The 18,451-nt window shown below is 45.1% G+C and overlaps 1 protein-coding gene across 1 annotated transcript; it reads right to left on the reverse strand.

The window, feature by feature from the left end:
* Positions 1-3,477: 3,477 nt before the first annotated feature.
* CMPK2 (cytidine/uridine monophosphate kinase 2) lies at positions 3,478-17,085 on the reverse strand. Its single transcript, XM_012441943.2, has 5 exons — positions 16,402-17,085; positions 14,860-14,974; positions 12,564-12,765; positions 6,811-7,044; positions 3,478-5,345 (listed from the first exon to the last, which is right to left on the reverse strand). Exons 1-5 carry the CDS (start codon positions 17,083-17,085, stop codon positions 5,228-5,230), a joined length of 1,353 nt encoding a protein of 450 aa, XP_012297366.2. The 3' UTR covers positions 3,478-5,227.
* Positions 17,086-18,451: the final 1,366 nt, after the last annotated feature.

The raw sequence follows: 18,451 nt of genomic DNA on the forward strand, positions 1-18,451 counted from the left end.
GCTTTTCTGAAACAGTTAGGGTTTGGCTTAAAAGTAGTATAGCATCTCTCCATGTATGATCAAAGACTTGGATTCAATTTTGGAAAGACCTGTCTAGGTCCCCCTTTATTTGTCAAAGGTCTTTCAATGAGAAAGGAACTTGAACTCTAGTAGCATTATGTCCACTGGGCATTTCCTGCAGGGGCAACAGCAAAGTTGGGAATTTCTTGAGTGTCACAACCAGAGGAGCTAATGACTTGGCCATTGGGAGCCCTGAATAAGTGGGGCAGGTAGGGCACCCAGAAGTTGCATTTGAAGATTCCCCAAGGGTTTGACTCTCTGACTTTGGGGAAGCATATTTTGTAGGCTTGTCTGACATGGCTGCCAAGAGTGTAGTGTCAATTGTACAATGCTTAAAAAGATTTGGGCTGTCTTACAGGGCAAAGAAAGGTTGTACATAGAAAACCTCAGACCATTTACCCTCCTACCTACAGAAAATATCTAGTTGTTGAATAGCATAGAAATCAAGACTTCCTTCAGAAGGCCAGGTTGGTTCATCCCCAAGATGGTGAAAAGGCCATTCCCTTATACAATATAATATGAGCCATTTTATCTTCAGATTCTCAGGGTCAAAGGAATTCCAGTGATTCAGAATGCACTTGAGGGGAGTACAGACTGCAGAATGTTTGTTACACATCTAATACGAGAGGGGAGACAAGGCATCCCTCAGTCCCCTTCCTCATTTCTGTGACACCCAAGGTGGAGAGAAAGAGAGAAAGGGCATCCCTCTTTTCCTTCTTCCTTCTCTTCTCTGGGTGGGTCCCTGCAACCATCATAGATGCTGTCCTATGGATGCAAGCATAACTTTCACCCATGGATCCAGAGGAGACCAGTAGGCAGGACTAGACATGTTCACCTGCATGAGGCCCTGGCTTTCTGCCCTGTGGGATTCCTAGACCCACTCAGCCCAAAAGGCTCCCAAGGTACCCCAAGAGGCCTAGGAGGGATTATGTAGTAGTTGGATTTGGGCAAGACTCTTTAATGGAGGGAGTGTCCCAATACCATCTCTGGCTTCCCTTGCTATGGCCCAAGTGAAAAATCAGAATCCCACAGAATGGGACTGATTAAATTCCAAACATAAAATTCCTTTTTTTAAAAAAAAATCCCTATATAGGTGAATGCAGAACAGGTGCGTAAGAATTGAATGGCTGCCATTCCTTTGATGGGGACAATATCGAAGCCAAGATCTGTCTTATCAGGATGGCTACCTCCTGGCTGTCAAAAACAGGGATTTTTTTTTTTTTTTTTTTTTTTTTTTTGGTCCACAAATAGGACATGTGGCCTGATAACTGACAGAGGAAAGTAAAAGGGAAAAGAAATGGGAAACAAGAGGTTTGGGGCAGAGAGATGACAAGGCTCCCCCCACAGAGAAAGATCCCATTCTACTAGGTGGTGCTGTAGGGTTAGAAATGTTAAATGAAAACTGACTCCAAATTCTTTTCAGGCAAAAGTTAGAAAGAGGGATTTGTGGTTTGATAGGTTATCCCCATAGTAAGTCCCCCACCATAGGAAAATTAACTTCCCTCATGAAAGATCTGTTTAAATTCATTGGACAATGCTGAACTCCTATATGGAGGAAAAAACAACCCAAATAGAGAGGAGGATATTCTCTCGGGCTGAAAGATCCTCCCATATGGTGCCATGAATGTCTATTATTGAGAGATAGAAAGGCCCTTACTAGGTGAAAATTTAGACTGAAGTCATGAATTCCCGATTTATAGGAAATCACAAAACAACACTCTTTGAATTACATTCCTGATTACTAAGACACTAACTAACTCTACTCAGCAAGATTATATCCCTAGGTTGCAAAAACACCAACATATTGCACACAAAGAAGAGACAGGAGACATGATAGCCACAAGGAGAAAGAACAAAAATGTGGTAAGAAAAGATTGGAAGTCCTTGTTCTGACTCCCTGATGAGCTGTAGAGACTGGAGTTAGTCCAAGGGCCTTCAGAAAACACTGAGAGGTAGCCCCAAACAGAAACCTTCAGTTGCCCTGGGACCTTCTAATCCCACGTGACAGCTAAGCCCTCTGTGAAAAGAAACTAGATTAAAATAGACAAGAAGCCTCAGAAATGCAAGTAAAGGGTTGAAGTTAAAGGTCAACTGTTACCCTTCTGAGGAATTCCTTTCTTCCTGGCCAATGCACCAAAATATGTTGTCGTCTTACCAATGCACCAAGATGTAACAGTCTTCCATCATGTGGAAGTTCTTTGTTCTACTTCCAAGAAGATTAAGGCATGCAGACACCAGGGTGAAGTTGGAGTGAAAGTTTAATAAGCTCAAAAAGAAAACTCTCCTAACGAGGTGCCTACTATGAGGCCAGTTCTGGGGATTTTATGAACTAGAAAGGGGAAGGAATGTGCTTAGTCTGTAGGCTGTCCTGGAGAAGGTGACTCAGCACAGCCAGGCACCTGGTCCAGGACCAATCAGAAAGCCTGGCATGGGACCTTGGCCTAGGACCAATCAGGGGCTGAAGTGATGATTCATAGAGACTGTTTAGCTTGGTCCGGGGACCAATCAGGAGCTGGAGTGAAAGTTTGACCCAGAACATTGGCCTAGGACCAATCAGAGGCTGAAGTGATTGATGATTCATAGAAGCCAAAATCAGTCCAAAACCAGGAGAGGAAAGTGCGCCACTGGAACCCACTGGAGCCTACTGTGCCCACTCCCACAAAAGGAGAAAGGACTTTTTCCTGGGAGCCCAGTGTCTATACAAAGGACAAAGTCATTTTTATGCCAGAACTTGTTCCCTCATCTGAGTGAGCCAGAGGTTTGTACAGCTTTGATCTGAATGGGCCAGAGGTTCTCCTATCTGTGCAGCCATGGGCATGTCTCCAGGCACAACATCCTTTGCTAGTTCCCTTCTCAGTGCCTGCAGCTTGGCTTTTTTTCCCAGGATGCTTTTTACATTATGTAGGGGTGAGGCACTGACCAGTGGGCTGAGGGCTCTCCAGGGACCCTTCCTGCTATTTACCTAAGGCAAGCTAACTACTTCCAGTGTCATCCTCATCTTTTGATCCTTAGATGGCTCACTGTCACCTTTGAATATAGCTGATATGAAGGGTTAAAGGGGAAAGGGATAATATCCTCTTGACATTTCAGATATTCATTCTGCTTAAATATTATTGGCAAGAAACTAGCCAGTTGTCCACCTCTAGCTATAAGGGAGCCTTGGAAATGCACTAGGAATTCTCAACACCCACGTACCAGACTAAACATTCTATTACCATGGAAGAAAGGAAGAAAAAATGTTGGGGCAACTAATAGTCTGTCACAGGAACAAAAATGAAGGTCATCTTGCAATGAGCAGAGCCAAGCAAATAATGTGTTGCCATCAGTTTTAGGGTAGGAGGTGCTATTTTATCTAATACTCGTAAGTCATATATACTTCTCAGTGTATAAAAAGTCCAGGTGTACAAAGAATGGATTACAAAAAGTCTTTAATATCTGTAATGAGGAAATGATATTTAAAAGAAAACAATCACCCTCCCCTTTCTCTGAAAGCACGTTGACCACAAATTCCACTTAGCCTGCCAGCTCACACTTTCAGCTTCTTTACCAAAACTTCCCTCCTTTATATCACAATATTAAAAGGGGAACTGAGAAAGCACTTTTCAGACAAATCAATACGTACCCAGGATGACAGCACAGATTAGTAAACCACAGCAAAGTTTATTCATGTGTGAGGGACATAAAAATACATTGTTTGTTTTTCTAGGCTGCCAGTATAAGCTTTCAAAATGTTTAAAGTAAATACAACCAATAATACAGCTAGATACCACACTGCAATGAACCCTAATGCTATTTATAAGCTTTAAAATACTTTCAACTGAAACCAATTACATTTTTATATACATAGGTATATTATATAGAAATTACCTATAGTTCTTTTTAAAAATTCTATGACGTTAACATGAAACTTTATTAGAATTTAAGATTCTGTAGGGTAAACCTGATAAACCCTTAAATTCAATTATGTTGGAGTAATGTCTTCTTAAGAAACGGTAGATAGGATAAAATAATTTACAGATTTATCTGCCTTTGACTGGAAGGAATTTTAGGTAATCGCCTGGTTCAGCCTACTCCCTAAAGCCACATAGTTCTATGATTTCCCCTTCGCTCAGCTATTTTCTATCTAAAGAGATCACAAGGCGATTTCCTATGTAATCATGAGACATTCAAGTGCAAGTTAATTTCCTAAGAAATCCTACTCCAAAATCCACTGTACGTATTGAGCAAGATAAATTAAGTTTGCGTAATGAAAATACACAACAAACATTGTGTTTAGTGTTTTGGCTCCACTTTTAATTAGTGAATCATAGCTCCTATGCTGAGGAAACATATTACGTATAGATCAATATAAATAAATTAATGGATTGACTAAGTGAAATGCATCCAGTTCAATGGAAATGTGCATTCCATTCAGAGCCATACTTTAGAATAAAAGAAAAGGAATATAAATAAGCAAAATATAATTCGGAGAAGGTTGGTATATCTGTAGTTGGAGCATCTTGGCTTGAATGTCTTTATATATGACTCAGAAGCCTATCGAAAGGGCTCTGAGCCTCAGACACAAGATCAATGCCTTCTTTGTACGTGTCCCTTACCCAAAAATGGCTCTGCAGGAGTGTCCTTGGATAACCAGGACATATAGACAGCCTCTGCAGGAACTCTTGGCTCTAGAATTTGGGACCGAGGGAGATGCAGCAAGCCCATCATGATGAGTGCAACCAGATGTGGAAGAATCCAATGCTGGGTACATCACGATCTCATCAGCAAGCCAGCGTAGGAGGAGAGGCTGCAGGGGCCCCGCTGATCTGGAAGATCTTCTCTGCTGCGTCTGTACACCTGGCGCTGTGTGACTAAGACAGGTCTTCCAGAGATTTGGTGGTGATGGAGTGAAACATATGTTCCAAGGAAATGTTTACTATGCCAGGCAGAAAGCAGTTGCTGTTCTCTCACTGGAACATGATGAAACGGTCCATTCCGATGACGGGTCCATCATTCGGAAGAGGGTGCGATGGCTGAAGTAAAATTAAGTGCCTCGTCTCCAGTTTTCTGCCACACAACATGCCTGTACAACAGAAATTTGGGAACACTGCAGAACAAACGGTGCATGTAGATGTTCCAAACAACATCTGATCTAGTAAGACGTGGCACCTGATCAGAGTAGCTACAGTTAATTACATCTATTTTGTATTAGGCTTAAGACCATCTGCAGGACCTTTTCTTTGGAGGGGCTGGCATCAACCACATGGCAGCCAGGATTCTCCATCCGCTGGTAGGACATTTCGACCCTGGGGACAGGCAAAACACAAAGTGTTGTTTACTTTTACACACAGCTATTTCCACGAATGTTCTTTTCCAAGCATAGTATAAAAAGCTTGAAATAAGCTTCGCATCTCACTTATCTCATTGTAACTAGCTGTGCTCACAGAAGACATTGATGCATTTTGTTTAATAAATAATAAATGAATAATAATGTTTAATAGCTAGCATTTGTTTTCTGCCAAGTGTTAGCATTTTACATGATTTTTCTCTTTTAATTCTCAAAGTAACCTTAGGAGGGAGACTACCATCATCCCTGTTTTGCAGAGAGAGCAACGGAAACTCAAAGAATTTAGGTGATTTGCTTAGTGGCGAATTTCCCCCCAGTCTGTGCCCTGAATAATTTTCATACAAGCCAGAGTCCTTAACATATGCATGGTTTTCACTGATGACTCTTCTCATATTTTGCCAGAAATCTACACATTCTTTCCAGGCCAGCCGGTCTTCATATGTATACAGAGTGATTAGTGCCCGTTTCTTTATGGAATCATTATAGCACTGTGGTTAAAACAGAGGCGCCGAGGTATCGGCTGCACTCACAACTCTGGTTGACCACTTCCTAGCCAAGTGAATTGGTCAAATCTCTTAGCCTCTCTGTGCCTCAGTTTCCTCTTCTGCAAAATGAAGACTGAAACGATACCTTCCTTGCAAATGTGCACTGAGGTTTAATGGAATTAATACAAGCAAATGGCGTAGTATAGTAACTTTACCCACAGCAGCCACCATTATTTATATTATAACATTACTATGTTATGATAACAGTGCTATCATTGTTTAGTTAGAGAAAATATTTCTGCTTCAGTTTTTAAAGGCAGTGCTGTAGAGCTGATTCACAGTCATGAGGCAGGAGGCCTGGCCTGACTCTCTTCTGCCGTCGTGTTTATAACTTTCTAATTAAAACAAACACACTGGCTGCAAAATCAGAAAGATTTTAATCCCGGTTTTACTACTGAAGAGCTATGTACATTTAGACTAATCACTTAATCCTTTGAGCCTTAATGTTGTAAACTGTAAAACATGGCTAATGTTTTCTTGCAAGGATGACATAACATCAGTAAAATGCCTGACGCACGGGAAGCACCTAATAGGTAAATGTTACTATGAGCTTGTTATCTAGTGCTCTGTGTGATTGTATTAAGACGGGAACCTGAGGCACAGAGTCACTTACTGTCTTCTCCAGGTGTAGCTTCTCCTAGCAGAGCCAGGACCAGCAGCAGGGTCTGATCCCCAGTCTGATGACCTTTGCTTTAAGATAACAATGCTGCAGCCCTGTGGTGACAAGCCCATTGAAAGGGGCTAAAGTCACTTAGAGGAAGTTGCCTCTTGCATTTGAAAACTGGAAACAGTATCACTTCCTCACAATCCTAAGGCCAGTGCCAGTGCCTCCTCTCCCTTCAGGAACGCCTGCTGCTCGCACTGTGTCGGGACACCTACTTTTGACGAAACACACTGTTGGCCTCGAGTTCTGCTTCTTCTCTGGTCTTCTCCATGCCCCGACCCTGCAGCCTCTGCAGCCTCTCCTCAGGACTCACGGTGAGCAGCAGGACGAGGTCGGGTTTCAGCAGGTCCTCTGGCCACTGGTATACAGGGTGATGGGCTGGGGGCAGGTGCTGGAGACCTCCACTCACCTCAGTGGCTATGGCATAGGTGGCCGTGCTGTGCCAGTACCTCAGAAAGAAAGGAGTAGTGAGTTCTCTGCAGAAGTCAAAATAGCTCCTGAAAATCAGGAGCTGGGAATGATAAAACCAGGGTTGGCTCTACAGAAGTTTTCCTAGTATTGTATAAGTTAAATAAAATTAGGTTGTATAAACTAAAAAAAAGTTATACAATATTGTTTAAAAAATAAAATCGACAACAGTAACAATGCAGTGTGTTCTTCACACAGCTCCACTGACCCATCTCGAACTACCGTTTAGTGTGGCCTCCTCCATTGCATCTTTTTGGTCCTGCTGTATGCTTTCCTCTAAGAAAGAACAGAGGGTGATAGAGGATGATGAACCTGTTTGGCAGTTCATTTGTATTTAAGGGCTGTGTCTTGGCAGACTGAAAACCTGGATAGGCCATGTCAGATCCTATACTGTTTTCACATTAAACTTGCCAATGAAATTCACGTTCTGGGAACTGAGTAGAAGCCTCTTCGTTTCTCCCCACTATCCAGTCTGCTGATGGTGCCTCAGTAGGAGACACGGAGACAAATGCACCCTGCACAGCTCCATGAAAGTCCCCCAAGCCTGAGCAAGTCAGTTGCTCTTTCTGCTGGCTGTTATAAAAAATGCTTTTGGGGGAGGAAAACAAAATCATTACCATAAATAAAACTCAAATCAGCCTCCATTTAAAAGTGCCTAGTGGCTTCTTACTACCTACAGGAAATGCTTGGCCTCCAGAAAAGACCCAGAACATCCCTCCTAGTCTGTACCTGCATACCTTTTCCTCTGGTGAGAGTGACGTTGTCAGCCGACAAAATTCTCCTCTCCCTTCAGACTCCTAGGAAGCCCCTAAGCAGAACTGATTGTTTTCTCCTCCGTGCTCTCAAAACCTTTATACCCGACTCTACTGAAAAACTCTTCAGTGTAAATTAGAGCTACTTGTTACAAGTATAATATCTCTTGTCCCCTCCCTTCGGTAATTTCTTGAGTGGGAAATCTGTTTCAGTAATGCATGTCTGGCACACAACAGATATGCAATGAATGTTCTTTGGGTGTATAAATGAAGAAATGAATTAAAATGATTTCATGTATTGGCATAGCTCTTAGACTCTTGCCCTGTTCATGCCATCTTCCAGTTTTAAGTGACTAAATGGACAATTCAGATCCAATGTAAAAGAACCATCACCCACAATCAATATTTATGATATAAACATTCCAACCTAGAGGTACCCAGGGGCCCCTCCTCATCTGTATTTTCAAATTACCACCTTCAATTATTTAAAGTCCTAAAATTTTGATCATTTTAGAATTGAACTCCTCTCCACAGTGAAAAGTACACAGTGGTATCCATATAATATATTTCCTGTGTCACCTGAGCTGTGCCTCATTCTGCCTCTGCCCCCTACTTGTTTGTAGATGAAGTTAAAAGTTATCTAAGCTGATATAGTCTCAATTTCCTTATCTGAAAAACAGAGATGATACAAGCTTTGTTTTCCTTCCATGATTGTTGCAAATATAGACAAGTGCTTACAAAAGAACTGTATCATACTGTTATTATGAGATAAATATCTAATTCTTATCAGACACTGGTTATAACTAAAGCCACATCATTGCAAATTATGATAACAGAACACAGGAGAGCAGTGACAAGGACAAAAGGAAAAAATCACTTGGGAGTTGATAACCCCAATGCCATCCATCTTTCAAAGCCCTTGTTCACCTCCAAAAGTGTGCTCTGAGAGCTTCAGGCCATTGCCAGCTCCTGTGAATTCTGCCTGGACACCTTCCTATGTGTTACTCAACTCCTGTTACTCACAAACTAGTACTTTCACCTTCCCTAGCAGATGGAGTTTGTCCCCCATGCTCAAAAAAGCCAATACAGGTCTCAGTTTTCCTTTTCTGGCCCTTGAACTATAATTTACATCACCAATCTGCACATGCTCCAGATTCACTGAATTAAATACCTACCTATGAATGCAGAATCTAATATCATCTGAATTTTCAAAGTCTTCTTTATTGTAGAAAAGTCACCAGCAAGAAGAGATTTCCAAAGGTAATTAAGGATAATTAAGTCTCCAACCTTAACCACAGTTCCCATCAAAAATTACTGTCTCTCATGTTTTTCAGCTAGATGATGGTGTTGTCTAAAATGGATTTCATTAAAATCTTTAAACATGAACAAAACCCACCAAAGACAACAGATAACTGCTCTTTTATTTTTATCTGACAAGGTGATACAGCATTTCTTTAAAGAACTAAATTGCACACAATTCACACACACAAAGAAGACAAATCAAGGGAAAGAATTAGGGACCTGTTTTCTATAGAGTTCTCCCACTGACAACAGGGCTGCTTGCTTTAAATAATCACACCCTTAGGCCATTAATTTCAGATGCTTCCCACTATTTAGTATTCTCCAATCCTGCCATCAGGGAAGCCACGTTAGTTCAAATCAAAAGCAATTTGCCAACACATTATACACAGCTCCTATAATAATGCTTTATATTTTAATAGCGATTTCCTATCTTCAGGGCACTTCCACACACATCAACTCACTGGATCTTCATCATAAGTCTTGACGGTAGGCAGGGAAGGGGTATGAGTATCCCCAGTTAACAGATCAGAAAACTGGACACAGAGCACAGAAATCCCTGCCTGCACACGGAGGCTGGCACTGCTTCAGGATCCGCAGGCATCCTAGGAAATAATGTGCTTCAGAAAATCATACCCTACTAGGAAAACTAATTCTCTTTGAAATAAAGGGGGCTGGTCAAAAAACATATCACTACGGCTTGGTTCTTTGTCCCCACTGAAATCTCACCTCGAATAGTATTAGTTTGGTATAAAAGTCATTTCAGTTTTTGCCATTAAGAGTAGTATCAAAAACCACAATGACTTTTGCACTGACCTAGTAATTCCCACTGTTGGAGATGAGGCCTGGTGGGAGCTGACTGGATCATGGGGGCGGACTCCCCTGTTGCTGTTCTAGTGATGGTGAGTTGTCACAAAATCTGGGTATTTAAAAGTGTGTAGCACTTCCTGCTTCTCTCACTCTCTCTCTCTCTCCTGCTGCCATTGCTTCCCCTTCACCTTCCGCCATGATTGTAAGTTTCCTAATGCCTCCCCTGCCATGCCTCCCATGCAGCCATGCAGAATTGTCATTCAACTAAACCTCTTTTCTTTATAGATTATTCAGTCTCAGGATGTCTTTATAGCAGTATAAGGATGAACTAATACAGATATCACATATGATAACATCAGGCATGTTAACAACAGGACAAAAACATTTTCTAGGCAAAGCCTTCCCACAAAGGAACAACATTTCTTATCCTCTTCAGTTCATCCTAAGATTCCACATAACTTGCCAACTTTGAAATTATTATTGTGGGCCGGGTGTGGTGGCTCATTCTTGTAATCTCAGCATTTTGGGAGACCTAGGCAGGCTGATCACCTGAGGTTGGGAGTTCAAGACCAGCCTGACCTACATGGAGAAACCCCATCTCTACTAAAAATACAAAATTAGCTGGGTGTGGAGCTGGGTGTGGTGACACATGCCTGTAATCCCAGCTACTAGGGAGGGTGAGGCAGGAGAATTGCTTGAACCCCAGAGGCAGAGGTTGCTGTGAGCCAAGATTGCACCATTGCACTCCAGCCTGGGCAACAAGAACAAAACTCCGTCTCAAAAAAAAGAAAAGAAAAAGAAAGAAATCATTATTGTGTTATCCCCATTGCCAACCTTATTGCCATCCCAGGGTTAAAACTACTCTTGGGCCATCACAGTCTAGACTGCAACAGCCTTCAAGCTGATTCTGTTTCCTTTCTTGCCCCTCCCCCACCACACACTTTATTCTCCACATACACTCCAGGTGGTCTCTTGATGGAATATTTCAGGCATACAGAAAAGTGTACAGAGAAAGATATCGTTTCAAGAAAGGAGTAGTAGTTCTGTGAGCAGATATGACAAGTCAGTTTTAAGTGACAAATTTACCCATCAGGAACAAGTGGGAAAGCTAGAGGAGTCAAAATTAAAGCTTGGTAATACTAAATGTCAGCAGGGCTGTTAGTCACAGAGAATTGGCAAACACTGCTGTGGGGAGGGGAGGAGACAAAACATTCTTTCAACCTCTTTAGAATCCTTTTGCAACACCTACCAGACCTGAGCAGCCACAAGACCCATGCCCCTGCAATTCTGCTCCTGGGAATCTATGCAACAGAATTACATCCACAAGTGCACCAAAACTGTATAAAAGCTAGTTCACAACAACAGAGGCAAATCTTAAAAACACATGTGGTATGTGCCAGGCCTCCATACACAAGCCTGGAGCCTGATAGTCTGAAGTCCCGCTTGCCTCGGCTGATGTCTCCCACCCACGGCCTGCATTCGCCATTGCCCCTGACTGCTTCCCTGGACAAGCCCCTCACCCAACCCTGCCATCTTAACTGTCCTTATGATAATGTAAATACCTCTCACCCAACCCTACCGTTGTAACTGAACTTGCGGTCATGTATACTCCTTGCCCCCTACCCCCCAGCACTGTAACTGATCTTATTCTGCAATACCCCTGCCCCTCAAAAAACTACCCAAACCTATAAAACCAACTCCTATCCCGCTGACCTTCACTAATGTCCTTTCTAGCCTTAGCCCACCTGCACCCAGGTAAATAAACAGCCATGTTGCTTACACAAAGCCTGTTTGGAAGGTCTCTTCTATCAAAGCGCGTGTTTTTTCAACAGTATGAAAGAAATCAGGTGCAAATAACTCAATACCTAACAAATAGTTGCATTTGTAGGCAGTTTAAGAACAGACAGAACTAACATATGGCTATGGCAGTTGGAACAGTTGCTACCCCTAGGGAGGAAATGGGCAGTGACTGGGTGGGGGCAGAACAGGGGTGTAGGGACTGCGGCAGATTCTCATTCTTGATCTCAGTACAGATGACTTGACTCTGTTCACTTCTTGAAATTCCTTGAGATTTACATTTATCATGGTTCCACTGGACTGTAAGTCCATTAAACCTTTCTTTTGTAAATTGTCCAATCTTGGGTATGTCTTTATCAGCAACATGAAAATGGATTAATACAATCATTTTTCATTGAATCCTCTAAACTGAGACTAGTTTTTTGACACACAGGAGGTGTCCAATAAGTATTTGTTGAATAAATCAATGAACAAATAAATAACTGAAAGTATAGACTCATTAATGTCCCCAATATGCTATTTCCAGCTACTTATTAATGTCCCCAATATGCTAGTTCCAGCTTACCTTTTTGATATCTATATTTCTCATCAGCAAACTGAGAAGAACATTTAATATTCATCTACCCAAATTATAATTCCAGATACTGGCATTATATATGTAATTCTCTAGCAAATGCCAGGCACTGGGGTAGGTAATTAACAATTCATAAGCAGCATTCCTATTATTATCATAATATGGTTTGACTTAAACACAATTTTGTCATGGCATATACATGTACACACACACAGACAAACTTCTATATTAGGGAGAAAATACCTAATTCAAGGCATCTTACACCTACCTGTCTACAATCACAGGAGACTTGGCAGATTCTTTAGCTATTTCGGAGGCCACAATATAATTGCCCAAAGAGTAGAAAGCTCTTCTAATGATAGCTGGTTCATCATCAAAGATTTTCCTCCACTGGCCAATGCAAGAGGGTGGTGACTTTAACAGGACAGCCTTAAGCGAGTCTGCAACTGACTGGGTCACTGTGGTTTTACCTGCAGGTCACACACAAAGTAGACACATCTTAACCACAGCCCAGAAGTTAATATTGACTTACAAAGAGCAAAGACATTCTCTCCACCTGCAAATCAAAGAAGTAGACTAAATAACAGGATTCTTTATAAAATGATATAGACCCACAGGGAGTTAGGATTCCTCTGTGTGGTGTTAGGAAATCTGCAGGAAGCAATTTTGGTTAGGGATCAAATCCAGTGCTGGGAGTCCAGATACAAGAGGCCCTTTTATGTGTGACTTTTATTCCTGGCAGCCCAGCTACTGCTTACCCTCTTACCAGGCTCCCCAACCTGAGGACATTCTCTCCTCTTACTCTGTCTATAGTTGAAAAACCCAAGCCTGGTATCCATGGCGACTCTACTCACCCCTCCTCTCTTTCTACCTTCTTCATATCCTGCTTCCACTTCTGTGTAATCCCTTTCCGATTTCCAGCCCTGGTTCTACCACTCCATCCTGTGCTTGCCCCTTTGGGCTTGGCCTTTAGAGCTTTTGTGTCTGCTTTAGGCTTCAGCTTCCTCCTCAAAGGCACGGCTTAGGCCTCCCTGACTTTCTGAGTCCCCCTTGAACAGCCTTGGGTGACAGATTAGCCCCTTGTCAGAGCCCATCTCACAATTTTCAGCTGCTGCCTGCAGCTCAGGACAGGTGGTGATGAGAGATGGTCTACTCCACACACTGCACACTAGCTTCTCTGAGCTCCTACTGTTTCAATTTATTTCTATGTTTCTCTATCACACACTCACCACTTTATTGCCAACTGTTTATTTTCTTTTTTTCTTGGATTGTCAGGATAGGCCCTAACAGTAGCTACCATTTCAGTGTCTACTAGGATCCACGTACGCAGCATGTTATGCTCCTAATTCTAGTGACCCTGCAAATCAGTTATTATTTAATCATCTTACAGATGAAGAAACTGAGCCCTGGAGAAGTGAACAAATGTACCCAAACTCACCCTCCTGGCAGGCCTGGGTGCAGGATGCAAACGCAGGGCAAACAGAACCATTAGCCTGTGTTCTTTCTGCCACTCTATGCTATCTCCCTGTAACGTCTATATGTGTGGATGCTGTGCTGAGGTTGAATGTTTATATCTCCTGTAATCCCACCAAATCTAAATTAGCTGTAGGCACAAAATAAATGATCAGCAAAACATATCAGCTGAAGGACTGATGGTGTTCCAATTCCCTCTGTGGCTGAAAGAAACTATGACTGGTTGTGGGCACAGCCAGTACACTTGAGTGATGACAGCTGGTCCCCTGAAGGCTAAGACATGGCCTGGTCATTCAAATGGAGCCAGGATGGTCAAGGTGGGCCATCACCTGTGCTGCATCTGCTTAGTGGGGTACACAAGAGCTTCTATATGAAAGTTGTCTTTTATTTATTAAAAGTAAAAGTCTGTACCCCTCAAGTTTACACAGGAAGAGAAACTCCTGTGCTGAACCACCGGATGCTAGAGTTCTCCAAGACCAGCCCTCTCCTCGGTGTCTCCTCTGCCACAGGAGCAGCACTTCTGCCCCTTTTGTGTTTTGGTCTAATGTGAGCACCTCCATTGTATTTTGAGCTCAGTTTGACAGCTCAGAAGACTTTTTTCCCTTCCATTTCCTAGTTCTTCCACATTTTGCTCCAAAAGAATCGCTGAATTTCCTGCGGTTCCTGGACATGCCACGCTGGTTCAAGCCTGCGGTTCCTGGACACGCCACCCTGGTTCAAGCCCTTGCACCTTTGCCCATGCTATTTCTTCTGTCTAGAGGACCTTTCCTGCTTTCATCACCTGACAACTCCTATCTGTACTTAAAATACAATCCAGGTATCACCCCTTACCATGCACTACACCCCACAAACCCCCACAGAGGCCAGATTCAGTGCCCTTCTTGCGTTCCGCCGGAGCATGGATGCTCTGCATCCACACTTCATGCTGCTTCACACTGAAGGTCTTATTCATCTCTGCACCGCAGGGCCTGCTACACAGTAGGGGCACACATAAGGCTCCATATAAAGTTTGACTTTGCAGGAACTATTTCTGTTTCTGCAACTAATCAGTTAATGTCATTGCCTATAACTAAAAGGTAATATTATCTTACCAGTGGCATCCAGTCCTTCGATGGCAACAACCTGGAACTTTCCTTTCTGGACCTGTTTTGGGCACTGGTCGACCAGGTCAAGCACCGCCCGGGCTTCAGGAATAAAGGAGGTACACTGTAAAACAACACCTATTCATCAGCAATGAAGCCAGGGGTTGTTGCAGAAATCACACCTAAATTGCTGAGGACAAGATTGCTGAATGCTAATAAGGCCTAAGTTATACCGAGCACCGTGCCAGGCCATGGGAATTCAGAGTAGTTTGAAGCTAAGATGGGCCGCAGTGTTTTATTTTATATTGAATAGCTGAGGCTCGAAAAAGCTGTGCTTGTCTGGGTCACTCGGTAGCCTGCAGCCCTCACTGAGCAGCTTCGAGACAGGCCCGGCAAGGCACGTCACAGTGTCCTGTGACACAGCAACCATGGAACTACAGGCCCGCTGGGAACATCGTGTCACAAGAATGGGTAATCAGCTACACAGTGGGCTGCATCTGCAGCATGTCCTCTCCTAGCCTCTCAGAGGGCTGAGAAAAACAGCCAAGTACTGCAATCATGAAACCAGCAGAGCAGCGTCCCCCTGGGAATTCCCAGTTCCTCAGTGTGCATTATCTCACTGCATGCTCACAGCATCTCACAGCGAGGCCCAGACCCTAACTTATGTGCTCGCTCTGAGCAAGGAAATCTTCTAAATGTTTTACAAGTATTCAGCCAATCCCTCTGATAGCTCTGGGGAAGGGGAGAGGGGACTATTATTATTCCCATCCTATGAATTAAGGAAACTGAGGCAGAGAGTTGAAGAAACTCCTTCGAAGTGACACAGTTAATAAATGCCAGAGTTTGCATTTAAATACAAATGGCTGATCTTGCACTCTTAACGGTTCTACAACCCTGTGCCATAAGGTTGGAAAATATTCCCAATATCCATGGGGCATCCTCAGGGGTCATCCTTGTCACAGGAGGGCATCTGTCTAGCCTGCAATCAGAAAGAATCCTCAGTCTCTTTCTTTGAGTACCTGCTGTGAGTCAGATGTTTTCTTAATCATCAGGACAACACCCCAAGATGGGAATCGTACAAGCCAAAGAGGAAAACGGAGCAGTTGAGTACCCTGCACAGGTTCACGCCAGTCGGTAGGTAAACACTATTTAAGTCTAAGTTTCTTAAACCTCCTAAACTCACACATTTTCTTTTTCACCCCAAGATCCTTGAATGGTGATCAAAAGCAAATAAATTACTTCCCAGCTGACATTATCTTCCCACCCTCCGGGCAGCCCCTTTACCCCTCCTTAGTGCTGTCGGATGCTTTTACAGAAAGCATGGCACAGCTTGGTGTTGGGCTCTGTCCCGCATCAGGTTGCAAGACTTGTAAACAAGAATCTTTAAAGAGCTGCCTGACACACAGGCCACCTTCCCTACCTGATTTGTGAACAGAAATAAACAAACCACCCAGCCAAGAACCAGCTTTACAGATCAGCCTCTTGGTCCAGTTCTCTGGTCTGAAGTGTCCCGAGGCCACGCTGGGCACTGGAAAGGGACAGAACTCTTACCTCCTCCAACACGGCCCGGGCGACTTCCCTGTCCCGGAAGACAACGGAACTGGCCAGGTCTGGCACCACCGGGTGCAGCGGGGGCTCCGGGGCGGCCACGACGCGTGCGCAGCCCACCTGCAGGCGCCGGCCATCCTGCATCTCCCAGAGGCGCTGCCACAGCTGGCCGGGCGGGTCGGTCTCGAACTCTCCCAGGTGCGGGCGCGGGGCCTCGGCACCTTCGTGGCAGGTGCCCAGAAGCTCCAGCAGCGCGCGCCGGGTATCGGGGTCATCCTGGGGGTCGCGCAGCAGGAAGCCGTGCTGCGCGCCGCCGGCCTGGCCGCCCGGGCAGTAGCAGAGCAGCCTGAGCAGCTGGCACCGCTGGAAGGGGCCGCGGCGCAGCTGGTGGAGCAGGCGGTGGTGCAGCCGCGCCGCCCGGACCCGCGCCCCGCAGCCGGCGCCCGGCGTCACGGGCACGCACAGCGAGTAGCTGCGCTCCGGGGGCCCCAGCAGCGCCGCCAGGCGGGGGTCGGGGGCGTCCGCGTGGCCGGGGGCGTCCGCGAGCAGGGCGAAGTGCGCCAGGCTGCAGTCGGGGAGCTCCAGGACGAAGCGGCGCGGCGGAGCCATGGCCCCAGCGCAGACCCCGCGCAGCCCGACCCGCGGCCCCGAGAGTCGCCCGCGCAGGAGCCGGCGGGCGAAGGCCATGGGCGCGCCGGGCGGTGGACCCCGCCTTCAGCCGCGCGTCGGAAACGAAACCCGGGGGGGAAGCGAGGCGACGGCGGGAAAAGGAAAGCGAAGCGCTGCGGGAAAACGAAAGCAAAGCGCTGCGGGAAAACGAAACCCCGGCGGGGCAGGAGCCCTGGGGAGAGGGCGCCCTTCCGGCCTGGCCTCTTCGCCGCGAGATCTGCGCGGTAAACAGCAGGCGCTCGGGAGCAAACGCTCGGCCCCGAGGCCCCAGGTGCGCGGCGCACCGAATGAAGACCTGGGCTCTCGGCCCCGAGGTAGCTCCGTGTGCGTTCTGTGGGTGACTGGCGGCCCCGACCCCGGTTTGACTTCCTCCTCTGCGGCTTCTGCCGGGTGCATGGAGTGGGGGCGGGGTGCACGCGCGAGGGACAGAGAAGTCCCTTCCCGGTGTAACTGGCTCTTCATCGCGCACGTGCAGGCGCACTACCGCCCTTGGATGACTGACCAGGCCCTGCAGACCGTGAGCGCCTTCCCTGACCTCGGCTCCCAGTTCTGACCGCGCGTCCCCGCCCCTCCAATCCCGCAGAGCTGCTTTCCTGCGGGAAGAGGGCGCAGATCTGGCTCTTCCCTCGCCAGTATCTGTGTCACCTGTGCACTCACTCATCTGTGCACTGACTCACCTGTGCACTGACTTACCCGTGCACAAGCATTTCCCTCTTCTTGGGATTGCCCTCTCCCTTTTGTTGATCTCCAACTGGGAAGTGTCGCCCAGACTGGCACCTCGAAATCGCCTTTCATTCACCAAATTGCCGTTTCCTGCACTAAGGTGAAGTGTTATCAGGATAGCATCCTCTGCCTGCTACAGTCTAGCATCAGCACTGTTGCTGCGCGATTGGGTAACTGCCTAACAGGGTAACAGTGTTTGCCCCGTTACATGGATATTTTATTCTGTGTTTACTCATTAACTGATGCCTTTTAAAAGGCAACTGATGCCTTTTAAAAATGATGTCAGGCAAACCAAAAGCAAGCTGAAGGATAATAATCCCCAGGGAAAATAAAAAATTTAGAATTGAGACAAAGATTGAAAACTTATATTTTTTATGTCTTAATCAAGTTGAACTTAAACTTGGGGTTGTGTTTGATTCCGAAAAGTCTTAACAAAAATGAAATATAGATCGGTGGTTGGCGTGTGAGTTAATAGGCCAAGAGGAATTAGAAGTTTAAAATTGTTTAGCTCTTTGAGAATAGAATCGTTTTTATACTCTATGAGGAATTTCAGTTTTGGACATTTAGCACGTGCGGATGGTTTCACATGTTTGTAGTATATGAATGCAAGAGCCTTCCTGTCACCGCTTTAAGTCAGTGCTGCGTCTTCAAGCCTGCTTGG

This window comes from Aotus nancymaae, unplaced genomic scaffold (genome assembly GCF_030222135.1).
Source record: "Aotus nancymaae isolate 86718 unplaced genomic scaffold, 86718_ANA_hifiasm-v0.15.2.pri h1tg000057l, whole genome shotgun sequence".
NCBI classification, from domain to species: domain Eukaryota; kingdom Metazoa; phylum Chordata; class Mammalia; order Primates; family Aotidae; genus Aotus; species Aotus nancymaae.

Bases quoted from the DNA above. Each gene is read 5' to 3' on its own strand.
- CMPK2 (XM_012441943.2), bottom strand. From the start codon at position 17,085: ATGGCCTTCGCCCGCCGGCTCCTGCGCGGGCGACTCTCGGGGCCGCGG. The intron at 14,975-16,401 runs GTAAGAGTTCTG...GTTGTTTTACAG, and splicing joins CCCGGGCCGTGTTGGAGGAG to TGTACCTCCTTTATTCCTGA. The intron at 7,045-12,563 runs GTAGGTGTAAGA...TTTCTTTCTGAG, and splicing joins TCTCCTGTGATTGTAGACAG to GTACTGGCACAGCACGGCCA.